The following is an 18,271-nucleotide window of genomic DNA, read 5'->3' on the forward strand; positions in this document are numbered from 1 at the left end:
TTTAGTTTATCATTCAAAACTAAAGCTACATAATATTTACATGATTTCTTACTAACAAATTTTACCAATACATATTTCCCTTCTTAATATTTATTATTTAACTATATCAATTGCCTTAATTTCTTGTCAAAATGTATTTTCCTCATTAATCATTTCATCATTCTGTTTTTCACAATAAGTTTCAAAACTATCATCACTTGAGTGATTTAATACTGCTATAGAATCATTTAGGTTTTCTTAAGATTTTCTAAGTAGTTTATAGTACATTTTCTGTTTTCTTTGGAGGATTGTCATTTTTGTTTATTAATGTTCCATTAAACTTTTTTGGAGATATGCATAGCTTTCTTTTGACTTTCAATAGAATTTTTGTGTTGTTTATCTTTACCACAGCTAAGGTGATAATGGTCTTGGACATTCTCAACAGTTGTAAAACTATGTTTACACAAATTACATTGAATATTCGCATTATGTTTACATGCGCGATGCACAAGCTAACGATATATTTATTAATATTAATAAATAATGAAAATAATATATGAAAATGTAAAAAAAAAGTTTATTTTTAATATATATTCACATAATATTTAATATTTTTTTAGGATTAATTCGATAATTTCTCCATAATCGCTACCTAACTCTTTGCATGTGTCCATATGTATATTCATCTCCTTGCCGTCTTCACCCCATTTCATTGCATCCGGTTATTCGTCTCTGGAACACTCCGTCGTGTTTAAAATATCCCCCTCATTAAAAATATTATGATCCGAAGATGACTGAAGACGTGGTAGTTGCAGTATACTCGGAGAAAAAGTAGACTGTGATTCAGAAACGAGAAACAGTTAATTTCTCACCATTAGTAAGACTGATCTTGGCGTGGTCGGCGATAACATATCAGGTGAAACATCAACGTTGTATATATTTTCGTGTGGTTTAATTGCTGACAAAGCTCTCTGGTGGTGGAGTTCGTGAAGGCGTTTTCCTTAAGTGTACTATAAAATTCTTCTTTTCCCGGTAATCAGTACTCATCTTATTTCACACAAATATCCGTATACTCGTAAGGATATACTCTCTTACGAGTAACAAGTGACATATCTCCGGTGACAAAATGTTTGGCTGTCTCACGGAATTTGTGAATGCCTGGGGTTACAATATCTGCAGCAAGACTTTCCAAGCTCGACGCCATAAACCTCATCGTATCAATAAACTGAAAAGTGAAAGTACTACTTAAATATTTTGAAAATTGAAATAAATTTCTCTTCACTATTCGGGATAACGTTAATAGACTTGGTATCGTAAGTAGTATAAGAAGGGTGCTTTCAACACCTCGTCCTCGTCATACTCGTCATCCCCTCGTCCTTGCCTCGACATCATCATCGCCGCTGCCCACTCACGCACGTGCGCGACATATATTTTATTCACCCCCACCACCACCACCACATCCAAAACCTTCCCACTCCATCCTTCATACACCGACGCCCCGTCCTTGCCTCGTCATTATTGTGCATATTATTGTACATATTATTGTAATATTTTTTCTATCAATAAATATTAAAAAAGGATCTGGAGAGATTCGAACTCTCGACCCCCGTCTTACATTCCGGCGCTCTGACCGACTAAGCTACAGATCCGGTTTACTTTGAGTATGATTCTTAAGCTGTATGAATATTATTCTATATATCTTTATGTAATAACTGGATTATACATTTATGTATCAAGGACTTATCACACACGTTTTTATTTGTAATACATTTAAGAATAATATACTTAAACAATGACAGTCTTCAGGAATGAAACGTCTTGTGTGGCCCGACAAACCTTAACTATTGTTAACAATAACATTGATCATCAAGGGATGAGACTGAACATGTAAACCCAATCCTTTGTATATTTAAACCGGTGTTGGTGAGTTGCGGCCCGATCCCTAAATAACGTACGAATTGCGGCCCGTGTTTATGAAACAGACGTGCGAGTTGCGGCCCGTGTTTATAAAACAGACGTATGAGTTGCGGCCACATTTTACATTTTATTTAAATTTGTTTTTTTTTGTAAAAATGGCAAAAATGGCAAAATGTATGGTAATTTATGGTAAAATTAATTTTAATATTTATGTAAAATATGTAAAAATGTAAAAAATATTTATTGGTTGGGCAAAAACTTAAAACTTAATGATTTGACGAAATCAAACTGCTCTATTTCTTTTTGTGCTAGCTTTGTCATCTGTTGTCTTATAAATGCTTCTTTTTCACATATTTTCTTCGTTTTTATTCCATTGCTTCTACATTTGATATACGTTTCTGATTGAATTTCTACTAACACATCAATAAAATTATAGATGTTAGGATGACTAGAGTAGAACGATGAATTTAGGTGTGAATGAAAACTTTCACAGCCGTTAGTGGTACGGTTACAGCTAGCAGAGAACTGTGCCCAAATATTTGGGGGAAACATAGCATCCGGGGATATATAGTTTTCGAAAACATAGTCGGTAAATTGTACAACCCGATCATCTTTAGCGGGCAGTATTGCTAAAAAGTCATCCGTGAAACAATCAATGACGTTGTCAGAGTCCAAAAATGGCAAACCAAAAAAAAATTTTTAAAAATAACTTTCATCTGTATTTGTGTTATACATTTTCGTGAGTCCTAAACTTTGAATTTTCCTCCACCAACTTTGCCCTAGGTGAAATCGACATCCACTTATTTTAGCATTAGGGAAGACTTCCGCTACAGCACTGTGGATAGCTTGTTCAAAATCTATAACAACTTCAGTAGGAGAGCACGTTAGACCAATGGACATGGAATGGCAAATTAAATGTTGAAATGCACACTTGTACGTGGTATTACACTTGTCGGGTAGTAAAAAAAACACTAGAGGTAAATATACATCATTTTTTAGGCCATGGATGGTAAAAAGTTGATAAAAGTGTTTAGGGCAGCTTTTGAAAGTTCCATCCACGTAAAATTTATTTACATCGCACAGCACTTTTATGTTTTGTATAGTAGAAAAACCAATTATACAATTTTCTTTGTCGTTGATAAACAAAAATGGCTCACCTATATTAGTTTTGATATTCATAGACTCTAAAGCAGCATGTAATTCTTTAATGCATTTTGGCAGAGGGGGGTGTACAAATGAACGGGCACGATGAACATTGTGTCTAATTAATGATAAATCATTCGTTGTCAAAGTCGATATATCGTCTTTCTTCAATTCTGAACGAATTAATTTTGAAGGTTTGCAAGAAATGTCTTCTATGGCTTTTCTTTTCAGAGAATTACTTAATATTTGCCTATTCAGGACTTTTTCGTCGTTTTTATTGTGGTTATGATTAGTATTACTGTCAACTATTTTATTTAAAGGAGATAATTTTAAAAAGCACTTACAACTTTTGACACTGCAAGGCCACCTCTGTACATCGTGTTTTAGTGTTTTGTGGAAACGAAATTTGTAGCCTTCGTAGAGAATAATTGGTTTTGATTTTTCACTATTTACGAACTCCATAACGCACTTATAATAAACTGTATAACACACTCAAGTGGTGAACAGACTAATATGTACACAGTAATATTTTTCGTTTGAACTATTGACGTTATGGTATCTACTTTAGATAAGATACTGCCGATACTGCCGGCACAAAATTGAAAATAAATAAATTTCCCGGGCCGCAATTAACTTATTGATAAAATATGACCGGGCCGCAATTCACCGATCTTCAACACGTAAATGACATGTCGGGCCGCAACTCACCTATAGCCATTTAAACCTTACATTTTGTTAGATATAACATTCTATAGTGAAGCATGTATCTGATAAACCCTAACTATTGTTAATGTAACAATAACATTCTTCAACAAGTATTGGTTCTGTATCTCGCTCCTGTTATTTAGATTCTTTATCTTCAAGGTCAGGCATTATGGTAAGTATAGGAAACGAAATACTAAGCTGAAGGAGTACCTATACAATTACTTAACTAACGTGTGTATTCACCTCAGATGTGAATGAGAAAAAATCTAAAATATTTTTTAACAAGTTATACGACAGAATAGCTATATTACAGAGTTATACTATTTATACTACAGACACATCAAATAATACTGCATTACACTGAATACAATACAGTAACAAGTTTATTAACATAACGCTACTAATTTTTGTGGTAAAAACCAACGCTCTGCTACCAATTGTTGCGCCATAAAACTCCTACCTTGAGGCGGTTAATCTGACGACTTGCGTTGGTTAATAAAAACTGATACAGAATATTGAAATGAAAAGCTTGTAAATTTATATACACACGTATTTTGGCATTTATTACAAAATAATAAACATATGGAACAGCAGTAATATATATATATATATATATATAATTCCTACGCGCGTATACAGAATGATGATAAATCTTATAGTTATAATATGATTAAATAATGATAGAGAAAATACAATAATAATAACAAATGATACGACCGTGCGACTGATTATATTATGACGGCGGAGGTTGAGATATCAGCGTACAGCGATCCGACAGAGTGGTACCAACAGTCTCGGCAATGGTGACGGCAGCTACAAAATTGTCATACTCAATGACCGACGTTGTGTAACACCAACAGCGACAACTACGTACGATGCCTACTACCAGCGGCACTACATGACAACACGCAATCCAATTTAATGTCGTTTACATTTACCGAAGCGATGGTGAGGCGACGTTTAATACTAGAGCATCAATACACGGCCGTAAACGTAGGCAGCAGGCAGTAACAGTGGCGAACGATAATCGACAATAAGTTAGTACTAACTTTCAGAGACGACAGACCCGTACAGCAGTCGTGCTGGTCCGGAGTATAACTGAACGCGGTAACAGGACGATGTACGTGTAGTACTCTCGTGCTACACTTGTACACTTTAATTATTTAATGACGTGCTTCGATGTCCTGTTGTTGATAAGTTGGTAGAGTCACAAAGGTATGTTTGGAAATAGTAAATAAATTCACGATTGTATTATAAGTTAAACAGTAAGTTTAATAAAATAAAGTAAAATAAAATAGTCACAAAGTAAAATACATTTGCACTTAAAATTTGTAGGCAGAGTTTACGCTCGGTACCTGAGAACTACGTGCAGTAAGCTAGTAAAAAGTAATTCTAAATCTATGTACTAATTTAGTACCCTTATATACACATGACCTCTTATCCGTGGCGTGACCCCGACAAAGCCACCGGATAGGCTCACTAAAATACATGCATAGGAGTTGTTTACGCCGAATATTCATGAATAAGCACTAGTTACAAAAACATTTATAATTAATGTAATATTTTATATTCCGTTTTTCCCAGTATCCATGAATACGCGTTTCCTAATCAAAAAGGCCAAAGGACAAAATAATATGTAAAAATACCTAATACCAGGAAACGTCAACTATACGAGTAAACATGGTTTACTACATGCCTCCCCTGTAAAATTGGAGCCGTAGGTTCCAATCAATACATATTCTTAAGTGTCGGATAGCAATGTGTCTGGTATGTCCCTTGGGTCTTGTAAAAGTTGAACCTCGCAAATCGGTCGGAGATTTCTAGGATGTAGCGATTGGATTTCTGGACAAAGAAGGAAACCCCTAGCATGTTTACATTGACTATAGTGAAATTCGTCGTATGCTACATAATGTTCCTTATTTTTACTTATCGCTAAAAACTTATGACTAGGTGCAATATACATACAATTTATAATATTTTGACAATAAGGCTTAGGTATTAAGTTATATAAAATAAAATTGTTTTGATATATTAATGGAATTGTTATGATAAACACTATGTTATTATTAGAGTAGTATATTTTAATATCTGACAGTCTTACTATATCATTAACAGTTCCGATTGATAATGCGTAGGGAAAATCTGTCCCGATAGGTAAAGAAAGCCTAATGTCTTGAAATTGCCCTAGTAGTTCGTATGTTCCTATTAAATATGGATAAAACATGTTTTTTTTTTTTTTTTTATATAAGTTATCCATAGTCGGTCTTATGTTTGAATAACTATCCGTATACTAATAGGATACAATAAACAAAAAAAAATTAATTCGTTCTAATTCTGGCATTATGTCTGCGTCTAGCCATTCCTCTTAGTTTTAACATGCACCTCATCCCGTAGTACTGCCATGCTTGTGCGTCTATTTCGGGATTGTTTTCGTGAAACTCGGTTGTAACTCGCCACGCTAGGGTGCCACCCGCTCTTAACTCTTCTTCGCTCTCATGTCCCTTAATCACCGGTGGTTCTATCTCTCGGTAAATAATGGTAGCTTGTCCCACTGGGTTTCTGTTGATGCAAAGCAAAATAATCATAAAGAAGTTTCTTATCATACTAAAAAAAAACCCCCTTAACATAGCATTTTTAATGATCGACGATAATATGTCGATTCCTGTCATATGTTTTGTTAAAAGTAAATTCATATACGTAAATTGTTTAAAAATAAAATAATTTATTTGTTGCTTTTCACTTTCCGTAAACTTTTGTTCTTTATAAATGCTAACAGTTATATCGGTCCCTTTAAAAATAAATCGAATCATAGACCGGGTTCGCTCAAAACTGGTCATGGTTGTTACCCCTTCTAGTCTGATCGTTGAACAAGTATTAATTTTATTGGTTAGACAAATTTGTTTCATTACAGTAAATGTATTAAAAATTAGTTGTTCCGTTAATGGAGTAATATGCGTTTCTTTTAATTTATAAAATATTATAGTACGCGCTAGATTATTAATCAATAAACTGCTCTCGTGTTCGTTGAACTTTGGAAGGTCGAGATTGTATTTCTCTACAATCTGTCTAATTGCCGGATGGGTGATTACCATATCATTCGAAATTGGTAAAAATAAATTAGTGTTCGCATCGGCATCTTTTATACTACCGTTAACATCAATTATTTTAGAATTAATTATAGGTGTTGTTTCCGCAATTAGAAAATCATTATATTCGGAATTAATTATGTCATTGGTTTGCACTACATGTATGCGTGATAAACAGTCTGCATTCGCGTTTTCAGTACCTGCCCTATATATTATATTGTAGTCGTATTCCGATAATTGTAGTCGCCATCGCATGAGTTGCGATGAAACGTCTTTAATGCCGAATAAAAAAGTTAAAGGTCGGTGATCCGTAATAATATTAAATTTTTGACCGTAGAGATATGGTCTAAAATATTTTACTGCCCATATTATTGCGAGTAATTCTTTCTGAATTACGCTGTAATTAATTTCGGCCTTATTCAAAGTACGACTAGCGTATGCTATAGGTTGGTCATTAGGGACTGTGCCCTGCGAGAGGACGGCCCCAATTGCGAATTGACTTGCGTCCGTGGTTAGGTTAAAATTCCCTTTTTCCCAGTCTGGATAAATTAATAAAGGTGGGCTCATAAGTATATTTTTAAGTTCACAAAATGCGTGCTCACATTTATCAGTCCAGTTAAAAAGTACATTTTTCTTAAGTAACGCGGTCAATGGTTTTGCAATTTTCGCAAAATTGTCTACGAAACGTCTATAATAGTTTAATAGTCCTAAAAAGGATTTTATCTCTTTCGCGGTTTTAGGTCGTGGGTATTCTTTTATGCACTGAATTTTCTTTGGATCCGGGGACACCCCCGTTTCGTTAATTACATGCCCGAGATAGACTACTTCTTTTCTTAGAAAATTGCATTTCTGCGGTTGTAATTTTAAATTATGTACTCGTAATCTATCAAAAACTCGGATTAATTTTTCCTGATGGTCCCTAAGACTTGAACCGTGTACCACTATGTCATCGAGATATGCAGTACACATCTCTTCTAACCCCATCAAGACTGCTTTCATTGCCCTCGTAAATGTGGCTGGAGCGGAACTTAACCCAAAAGGCATACGTACGTATTCATAATGCCCCGATTTCGTAGAAAACGCGGTTTTATGAATGTCGGTTTCGTCAATCTTAATTTGGTGGTAACCTGCCTTGAGGTCCAGAGTAGAAAAGTACTTTGATGACCCTAGGGATTCTAAAATTTCGAGTAGATTTGGTAGACTATAAGCTTCATTTTCGGTCATTTCATTTAATTTACGAAAATCAACACAAATCCTCAGTTTCTGTTTCCCCTCCTGGTCTGTTTCTTTTTTCTTGACTACTACCAAGGGAAAGTTAAAAGGTGAAGTGGAATTGCGTATTATATTGTCTTGTTTCATTTCGACTACTTGTTTTTCGATTTCCTGTTGATATGCCCACGGTAACCTATAAGGTCGTATGTTAATCGGTTTTACGCAGCGCGGTGTATTAATTTTATGCGTTACTACATCTGTGGCGCTTAACGGTTCCCCCTCAACATAGAATAAATCAGAATAGTTATTAATAATTTCGAATAAATTGTCTCTTTCTTCGTTATTTAAGTGTTCTGTTTTAATCAATGTTGATAATTGCTTAATTTTATTCTCGTTTAGATTATTTTCAACTAATCGAATATTTTCGTAATACGGCTCCCAGTCAATATTACGTGAGGTCAGTTCCTCGATAAGATACGGTTGTTCTGAAATGTTTATTACGTTGCTGATTAAAGTATTTTTGTTCACCGGACTTACACTGTTTGCGATTATTACATCGTCGTTTAAATCCTGTTTTGCTATAGTTATTTCCGTACACTCAATGTTTTCTATGTTTTTAACTAACATAACACAGTTACTTCGTGGTGGTATTATTAACGGTCGTTCCCACCCATGTTCTGGTAATAGTAATACTTCTTTGTTCATATCTAGTATGGCTTTGTTCTCTTTTAGAAATGTGCGACCAATTATGCCGCTACCGGGTATCGGAAAAACGTCTTTTACAATATCGAATTTAGTAATAAAAGTTGCGTCGTTAATTTCAATAGGAATTACGATCGAACCTAATGTGTTAATAATTGTAGAACTGATACCTTTAATATTTTTCCTATCTGACTCGTTCACGACTACATGGTCTTTCAAAGCTGATAGTTTAATAATATTCATTTCGGCTCCTGAGTCTATTAAAAATTTGAGATTTCCCGATGAAAAAGTGTTCGCGTTGATTACTATATGTTCCTCTTCCATCTGTGAGGTAATTACCCGTATACTTTTTAGTTCACCCACCGTTTTGTTTTGGTTATCCGCCTGACCTTGTTTTTTTTTATTTTCATTAAAAATTCGTTTCCTACACTCGGAAATATCGTGATTAGGTTTTTTACAATACTTGCAAAATTTAATGTTTCCTGTCCGCTCAGTTTTTATCTCTATGCGATTATTTATCGGATTCCTAAAACTTGAAGTGCTCGGCGCGCTTGACCTACACTCATTAGCGTAGTGACCTATTTTGCTACATCGATTACATTTAATATGCGATTTATTAGAATTGCCTTTATAAAACGGCCGGTTAAATTTTGTGCTATCGTTTTTCTCGCCTACATTTTCCTTCTCCGTCGCTATTCTCACTGCCTCCTCGTATGACGTAATATTTCGCGCTTCTAGAATAAGACGAATAGAAGGATTTATGCCTTCCATAAAAACGACAAGCGCTGAAGTTAGCATGGTTTCAGCTATTACTCGTGATTCAGGTGCTGTTTTCCCTACTGTAAGCGCTCTAGTGAGTTGGTGGTAAGTTTGTTGAATGCGATTTGCGAAAGCTTGTATGTTTTCGTCATTACGTTGTCGCATAGATGTCAATTGTTTTTGCAAGTAATTAATAGAATGCGAAGGTTGATATATTGTTTTCAAATGACTTTTTAATTGTTCCCACGTATTAAATTCGTGATATTTAATGTATTCATGCGCACCCCCCTCAATGTTGGCTAAAATTGCCTGTAATAATGGTGGTTTAACGGTTTCGGTTACGTTACCGAAAAGAAATTCACATTTCGTTATAAAAATGGAAAGTTGACTATCTGTGCCCCCTGAGAAAGAAGGTGCCTGCCTAATAGCGGTTTCAAGACCTAAAGTAGTGGCGGCCATAGTTATACGTAAATTAACAGGGTTATATGCAACGATTTGCCAATTATTACGCGGACTGTCAGACATAAAATTAAGATACTACTTTAAAAAATAACTTACACAGTGTTCATGTTAGTAAAGTGAGTATTGGTCTGGTCCTCGTTGAAATGAATTGGAAACCTCCTCTGTGTCGCTGTATGCGTTGATCCAAAAAAACTCTGGTTTGGTTGCCTGGTCTGATCCTGACTGCAAAAATTGATACTCGAAGTGGCTCGACGATCTAGCTACGAAACTGCTGGCGCGTAGACCAATTATAAATAATTGGGTTTCTGATGTAGTGTTCGTAGTATATCAAGAACGTGGTTTTCGAAGTTCGTCAGTGAGTTCCCAAGTTACTTTTTGATAAATCAAAATTTTCACTTAGTGTAACCCCACACCTGACACCAAAAAGTTACGTATGTAGTACTCTCGTGCTACACTTGTACACTTTAATTATTTAATGACGTGCTTCGATGTCCTGTTGTTGATAAGTTGGTAGAGTCACAAAGGTATGTTTGGAAATAGTAAATAAATTCACGATTGTATTATAAGTTAAACAGTAAGTTTAATAAAATAAAGTAAAATAAAATAGTCACAAAGTAAAATACATTTGCACTTAAAATTTGTAGGCAGAGTTTACGCTCGGTACCTGAGAACTACGTGCAGTAAGCTAGTAAAAAGTAATTCTAAATCTATGTACTAATTTAGTACCCTTATATACACATGACCTCTTATCCGTGGCGTGACCCCGACAAAGCCACCGGATAGGCTCACTAAAATACATGCATAGGAGTTGTTTACGCCGAATATTCATGAATAAGCACTAGTTACAAAAACATTTATAATTAATGTAATATTTTATATTCCGTTTTTCCCAGTATCCATGAATACGCGTTTCCTAATCAAAAAGGCCAAAGGACAAAATAATATGTAAAAATACCTAATACCAGGAAACGTCAACTATACGAGTAAACATGGTTTACTACATACGCCACACAGAGCTGGCGACACGAAAACCACAGAGATAAACACCGTTGACCGACCGTCGGGACAAAAGTCCACGGGTGATCACGACTCTGTGCACAAATACGTGAAACCGGTCAAAACGGCGGCGCGTTGATAATCGTAATCTCCAACACTACTGCTATTCTTTTTTTTAATAATTTTTGTTTTCCAGAACTCATGACCACTATCACATATTATTTTGTATACATTCTCATACAGCTCACGTAATAATACCTCAAAATCATAACTCGAATATATCGTAATCATATCTACCAACCATACAATATTACATTTATTAAATTTACGACTTATTATAGAAAACTACTTAGCGTTATTGACTAGATGGAAATTTTTGCAAAACTCGCCCTTTTTTGTTTTACATACTTGACAAAGATTTGGTAACGAGCATTCAACATTGCAAGACGCTTGTAATCCTTCCTCCGGTGATTTCCTCAAAATAATGTAAAATATTTCATTAACTGAATAAAAAAAAAAAAATAATAATATGGCATGCTATAACATACTATAAAATATTCTTGCATGATTCGAAATCCATAATACTGCAATCGTCTGTCTTCGTATGAATGGTTAAGATATATCGGGTGGCTTGGAGTTATTGAACGTTAAGCAAAATTACTCTAATTGGTATAAGAAAATTAGCATAGATACAGGACTGTTGAGTGCTAAGTGACTTAAATTGGTTTTAGAAGTTAATTGTTTTTTTTTTAAAAATAATTTTTGAACCGTACATCTATATAACGACCCAAATTCAGGTAAAGAAGCAGGTATACTCCAGTATAGATTTTATACAATAATATATTGTGTACGATAATATGCTATGTGTACAGTATAGTGATAACTTGATAACGAATCTGATAAATGTATACGATAATATGGCTTGGTCACGTGATGACTTGAGCAGCGGGTTCATGACGGAATAAACTTTGTGCATTTCATTCGATTATATACGTTAAGTATCGAAAGAAAGGTATATCGGGTTCGTGGCCTAGTGGGTTAAAGCGTCATTGCTATAGCAAGATTTGAAGCTGGAGGCGACCTATAACCGCCCCAACGTTCCCAATTCATCAGATAACCGGGCATTCAAGACTTCGGCGGTAGACATTTTTCCTGACAGTGTTATTGACACGATTATTGAGATAGCATACATGAAGCTAATAACAGAGCAAGTAGACTACAAATCACGCGGCAGTGGGTTTACCTTAGTGTCAATAGACGGGCTTTTGCTGTCAGTTTATAAATATATGCCAATGGGGGGTTCGTCATATATACAGTTACCAGCGTATGTCGATAGGAAGCGGGCTACCATCAACCCGCAAAACGTAGACCAATAGTGTTTTAGGTGGGCAATTTTGACGAAGCACGTGACAGGTCCGACGGTATTTCGTATGGAGGTGTGTAAATACACGCAGCACGAGGACAAGTACAATTTTAACGGTATTTCGTCCTACACCAATGTCCGATATCAAAAAATTTGAGAAAAATAATAATAACGACTCCATTACCGTTTATGGTCTAGACAAAAAATTTCAAACACCAAAATTGCCTACATACGAGGTGTACCCGCTGCGCGTGGTCGACGAAGAAAAAACGAATCATTTAGATTTATTATTGGTGACAGACGCTGACAACTCGCATTACGTATACATTTCAAATTGTTCCTGACTGGTGCGAGCACAAAAAACTAGACATGAAGGACACGCTGTTTATTGTAAGAGGTGTTTCACGAGCTTCGATAACCGGAATTTGAAGTACAAGTTGAACGGACAAGAGGCGTTGGATCATCATAGACTTATGCAAAAAGCACAAACCAATTTAACCGTTGATGCCGAAAGAGGGTGATTGTCTGAAATTTGAAGCGTGGAGAAACACTCAAAGACATCCACTTGTAATTTATGCAGATTTCGAGACTATACTGAAAAAGACCGATGAAAAGAAGGGAAAAAACACTAAGGTATTACACAGACATGAGGCGATGAGCTTGGGCTCATTGTGAAGGTGAGCAATAACGTACCAGTAGAGCTATTAGCGAGACATGAGATACCAATAGAACCAATAGTATACCGAGAAAGCGAGAATCGACCGGACGCGGCAAGGCATTTTGTGGAAACCCTAACCGAAATAGCATTAAAGATTGACAAATTATTGAAGACGAATATTCCGATAAAAATGTCTGTGGATGAAGTTCAGACTCATGAAGCAGCTACACAGTGCGATCTCTGTCGAATCAAGTTCACATCACCCACAGAAATACAGCATCATAAGATAGCTGACCATTACCATCTCTCAGGGAAATATCGTCAAACGCTATGCAACACGTGCAATCAAAAACTTCAGACACCTGTTTTCGTACCGTGCTACTTCTACAACTTATCGAACTACGACGCGCACCTGATAGTCACGGAACTTGGTCATGACACCCAAGCCATTAGAGTAATACCAAACAGTGAAGTAAAATATATATCGTTCTCTAAATACGTGTCAAATAAATTTGTGATCCGCTTCATCGACACTTTTCGGTTTATGGCATCAGGACTGTCTATACAACTCAATGCAAAAATCTTGTGACACCGGGTCTGGAAAACTTCAGGGAGACCGTTAAAGTTTTTGATGAAACCGATATGCCGCTGGTGACTAGGAAGGGGGTGTACCTATACGAGTACACCGATAGTTGGAAGCGGTTGGATGAAGAAAGACTACCAAGGAAGAAAGATGTAGTATGTTAACGGAGACCGGTATACAGGAGAGTGACTTTGAGCATGCGAAGAAGGTTTGGAGGCACTTTGGTTGCAGGACGCTATGCGAATATTCGGATTTGTATTTAAAAATTGACGTGTTGTTGCTGGCTGATGTATTCGAAAACTTCCGTGAAGTGTGTATGAGGGCGTACAACCTGGACGCCACACATTATTTTACAGCCCCAGGCTTAATCTTTGACGCAATGTTAAAGTTTACAGGACAGAAACTCCAGTTATTACACGATTACGACATGTTGTTGATGTTCGAGAATGGTTAGTATATTAGTATTTTAAAAAAAATGTATATATGTATAATAATCTGTATAATAATCTTATATTTTTTTTTTAATAGGTATACGTGGTGGTTTGGTGCAGGCGAGTAAGCGATATGTGAAGGCGAACAACGTGAAGACCCCGAGCTATGATGCGGGTATACCCGACTCGTGGATAATATATCAGGATTGTAAGTATATTTCTTCAAAACTTCTTAATTTTTTTTAAATTTATAGATAACAAATTGTATGGGTGGGCCATGTCACAGTACATGCCATACGGTGGGTTCAACTGGGTTGAACCTACATTTAACGGGTTGGATGATTTGGAAGATACCTCCCCTATAGGGCGAGTGTACGAGGTAGATGTGGCGTACCCACAGAACCTACACGACAAGCATAATGACTTACCATTTTTAGCACAAAACAGTATACTCACAGGTTCTAAGATACGGAAACTGATGGCTACATTTTAAAAGAAGACAAATAATGTAATACATTACAGAAACCTGCAGCAAGCTTTTAAAAATGGTTTAATAGTTGAAAAAGTAAATATTCATATTTTATAATATATTATAAGTTTTTCTACATTTTTTCTTATTTTTTACAGGTGCATAGAGTGATTAAATTTAACCAGTCGGATTGGCTTGCCAAATATATCGAGTTGAACACCGTGATGAGGAAGAAGGCAAAGAATGATTTTGAGAAAGACTTTTTTAAATTAATGAATAATGCTGTATTTGGTACTTTATACTATTTATTATACTATTTATTATATTTACCAACATTTTATTTTTACAAGTAAAACAATGCAGTCAAAACGCAAGGAGATGAAGATGAAACTAGTATCATGTGAGAGGAGGTTGAAAAAATTGATTAATAAGTGTACGTTCAAGCACTGCACTAATTATAATGAGAATCTTAACGCTGTGGCTTTGGAAAATAAGATCATTAGATTTGACAAACCTATTTATATTGGTAAATATACTTTTTTAAATTACATTTTTATCATTTAATAACACATTTATTATTTACAGGTTTTGCAGTGCTCGATATTTCCAAGACAATGATGTATGACTATCACTACAATGTTATGCAGAGGCACTATGCTGATAATATTAAACTTATGTACACTGATACAGGTAAATATATTAAACTTATTCTCATGTATATATTAATTTAGTATCATTATTTTAACAGATTCATTGATATATCATATCAATACTAGAGACTTTTATGCAGACTTGGCTGCTAATTCTAACTTACTGGACCGGATGGACACTACTATCCTGCCCAGTAATCATCAGTGAAGGAAGAAGACCCCGGGATACTTTTCAGATGAAGTGGACGGAAATGTTATTACTGAGTTCTGTGCGTTGAGAGCGAAATCCTATGCTTTCAATGTATATGCTGGAGAAAAGGATGGAAAGGACAGAGTAGGAGGAGAGAAGATTAAAGGCCCCCATACACGTCAAACAAATTTGCGCAACCTTTGTGTTTGTGCAAATACGATGCTTGCACAAACTTTGGACATACACGTTCCAATAGCTTGTGCAGACTTCAGTTCAATTTTTGATCTTGTCAAAGTACATTCATTTAATTTCATTTTTAGTAAAAAGTACATTCTACAAGAATTTGTGAATGTGTCTGACTCCGATGATACTTGTGCTGCGATAGTGAATTCGGTGAAGGTGAAAGGGGGTCAGGTTTCATGTGGTTAAAAAACACATGACATTGGAAAATCATAGGAAGTGTTTGTTTGATGAAGATGGAGTGGAGGCGTACAAGGAGAATGTGTTGATTGGGTCGTTTAACCACCAACTAATGACGATTAAGACCAGAAATTAAACTTATAACAATTATGATAATAAGAGGGTGGTGTTAGAGGACAAAATACATACTTTAGCACATGGACATTACAGTATATAGTATGTTATTACAAAATATATATTTAAATTATTTTACTAACATTTTCTCTTAATTTTACAGGGAAGATGAACCCGATGATGATTGGTTATTGTTTTAATAATTTTAAGATAGATTAATATATACTTTGTAGATATCCATGTTAATGTATATATTTTTGTAAAATAGTAGTTTAGTACCAAACTTGTAATATTTGCATCTTTATAATGTATAATTTATAGATATTTAAGTTAGAATAATATATTTCATGTAATATTTTATAATGTATAATTTGTAAATACTCTGTACGTTTTGTTACTTATTTCAGATAGAATACTATATTTCTTGTAATATTTTTATTATTTTATAATGTATAAATGATAGATTATTATATTTCATATAATATTATTTTTGTTCTGGTCGGGACGATACAAATATAGACCGTGCGCCCGGTACCACTAGGATTTCGCGCAACGCTCACACACCGACCGACCTATGTATTTGTGCGTATATCTGTTATAGCTCAGCTAGAATTGGTTGGGTTCGCCGCGCAAATACTAGTGAGCTATGTGGTGTGGTAATGTGTAAGGTGTGTATATGTGTGGGTGTGTATGCTTAAAAACTAGTGACAAAAAGGGTAAGTCTAATAAATAAATAATGAGTAACACGGTTGCTGGTAAAAGTGAGTTGCTGTATTGTACACAATAATCAAAAAAAAACAGTAATATATAAATCACAGCAACATCAAGTATAACATATAAAAGCAATCTAGATAGATAATAATATTGTAATAATAATAATTTGTAGCCCTTCTGGCTCAACAGCTATATTATAATAATGCTAATAAATATGTATATATAAAAACTTACAAATATGACGGTGCTCGGCTGGCCAGCTGCTACCCATCCTATAATTTTTATAACAATTATAATAATATACGGCGCACGCTATGCGTCGCAACAATAATTACAAAACAATATATAAATTAACACTGGCGATTAGCGCCTAACCACAATAATATAAACTTTACGGCGATTCGCGTCCAACCACAATAATATAAACTTTACGGCGATTCGCGGCCAACCACAATAATATAAACTTTACGGCGATTCGCGCACGTAAAAATTCCTCGTTCCGCGTAGGCACTACGGAACGGACTGGTGACATCTTGGGCGGCCGTGCTACAGTACCGGCTCGTCCGACCTTTCTAATCTACATATTATATAACTCACAACTGACACGGACAATTATACTAAAATAAAAACAATAATATCAACATAATATAGGGACGAACAGGTAACAGATATGTGTGTGTGTTTGTGAGTGTATGCGTGTGCTGGTCGGTGGCGAGATATGCGTTACGGTCTTAACAATTTTTATCCTGTGTACTTTGTAAATACCCATGATAATGTATATAAAATATGTTTTATTAGTTAGATTATTATATTTCATGTAATATTTTTTTTATTTTATAATGTATAATTTGAAAATACCCTTGTGTAATATTAAAAGGATATTGTTCGTACAATAAAACCAATATTTCTTCACACCAAAACGCTGCCTGGGATAGTGATTTTAAAAATGTTAATAAAGATTTTATTGATGCCGGTAATTTTAACGGATGTATTATTCTTAAACATTTATTTGGTTTTTGTGAAGATAATAAACGTATTTCAATAAACTGTAACCGGCAACTCATATTAAATAGAGCATCGATCTATTTAAATGATGTTAAGCATATAAAAATAATGAGGTAGTGGACGCTCCTAAACTAAATGACGTTAAAATAAACATTACAAAAATATTGTGGTGGATGCCTATAGTAAAAGTGAGTGATAGAGAAAAAATTCGACTGTTGAAAGTAGTCAACAATCAGAAACCCCTAACGTGTGCGTTAATATCGTGGGAATTGTGTGAATATCCATTTTTATCTCAAAACACTTCACATTCGTGGAAAGTAAAGACATCCAACAAGTTAGAAAAACCTCGATATGTTATAATCGGATTTCAAAGTGATAGGAAAAATAGCACAAGTAAAGCAATGTCATATTTTGATCATTGTAAAATTAAAAACTTGAAAGTCTATTTGAACCCTGAAGTATTTCCATATGAAGATTTTCAAAGTGACTTTAACAAGAATAAGCTGGTGACTTTATACCACGCGTACGCAGAGTTCCAAAAATCTTACTATGATCACGAGGTTGTAGCACCTCTATTGAACCGATCAGAATTCAAAAGTATCTCTCCAATTATAGTTATTGATATGAGTTGACAGAACGACAACGTGAAAATGTCGACAGTGGACTTCAGAATTGAATTAGAAGCTGATGAAGTGTTTCCAGCTTCAACTTCA

The 18,271-nt window shown here is 35.0% G+C and overlaps 1 protein-coding gene across 1 annotated transcript; it reads right to left on the minus strand.

The window, feature by feature from the left end:
- Positions 1–2,595: 2,595 nt before the first annotated feature.
- Positions 2,596–3,501, minus strand: LOC132935917 (uncharacterized). Its single transcript, XM_061002562.1, has one exon. It carries the CDS (start codon positions 3,499–3,501, stop codon positions 2,596–2,598), a length of 906 nt encoding a protein of 301 aa, XP_060858545.1.
- Positions 3,502–18,271: the final 14,770 nt, after the last annotated feature.

Source organism: Metopolophium dirhodum, chromosome 1 (genome assembly GCF_019925205.1).
Source record: "Metopolophium dirhodum isolate CAU chromosome 1, ASM1992520v1, whole genome shotgun sequence".
Classification (NCBI taxonomy): Eukaryota; Metazoa; Arthropoda; class Insecta; order Hemiptera; family Aphididae; genus Metopolophium; species Metopolophium dirhodum.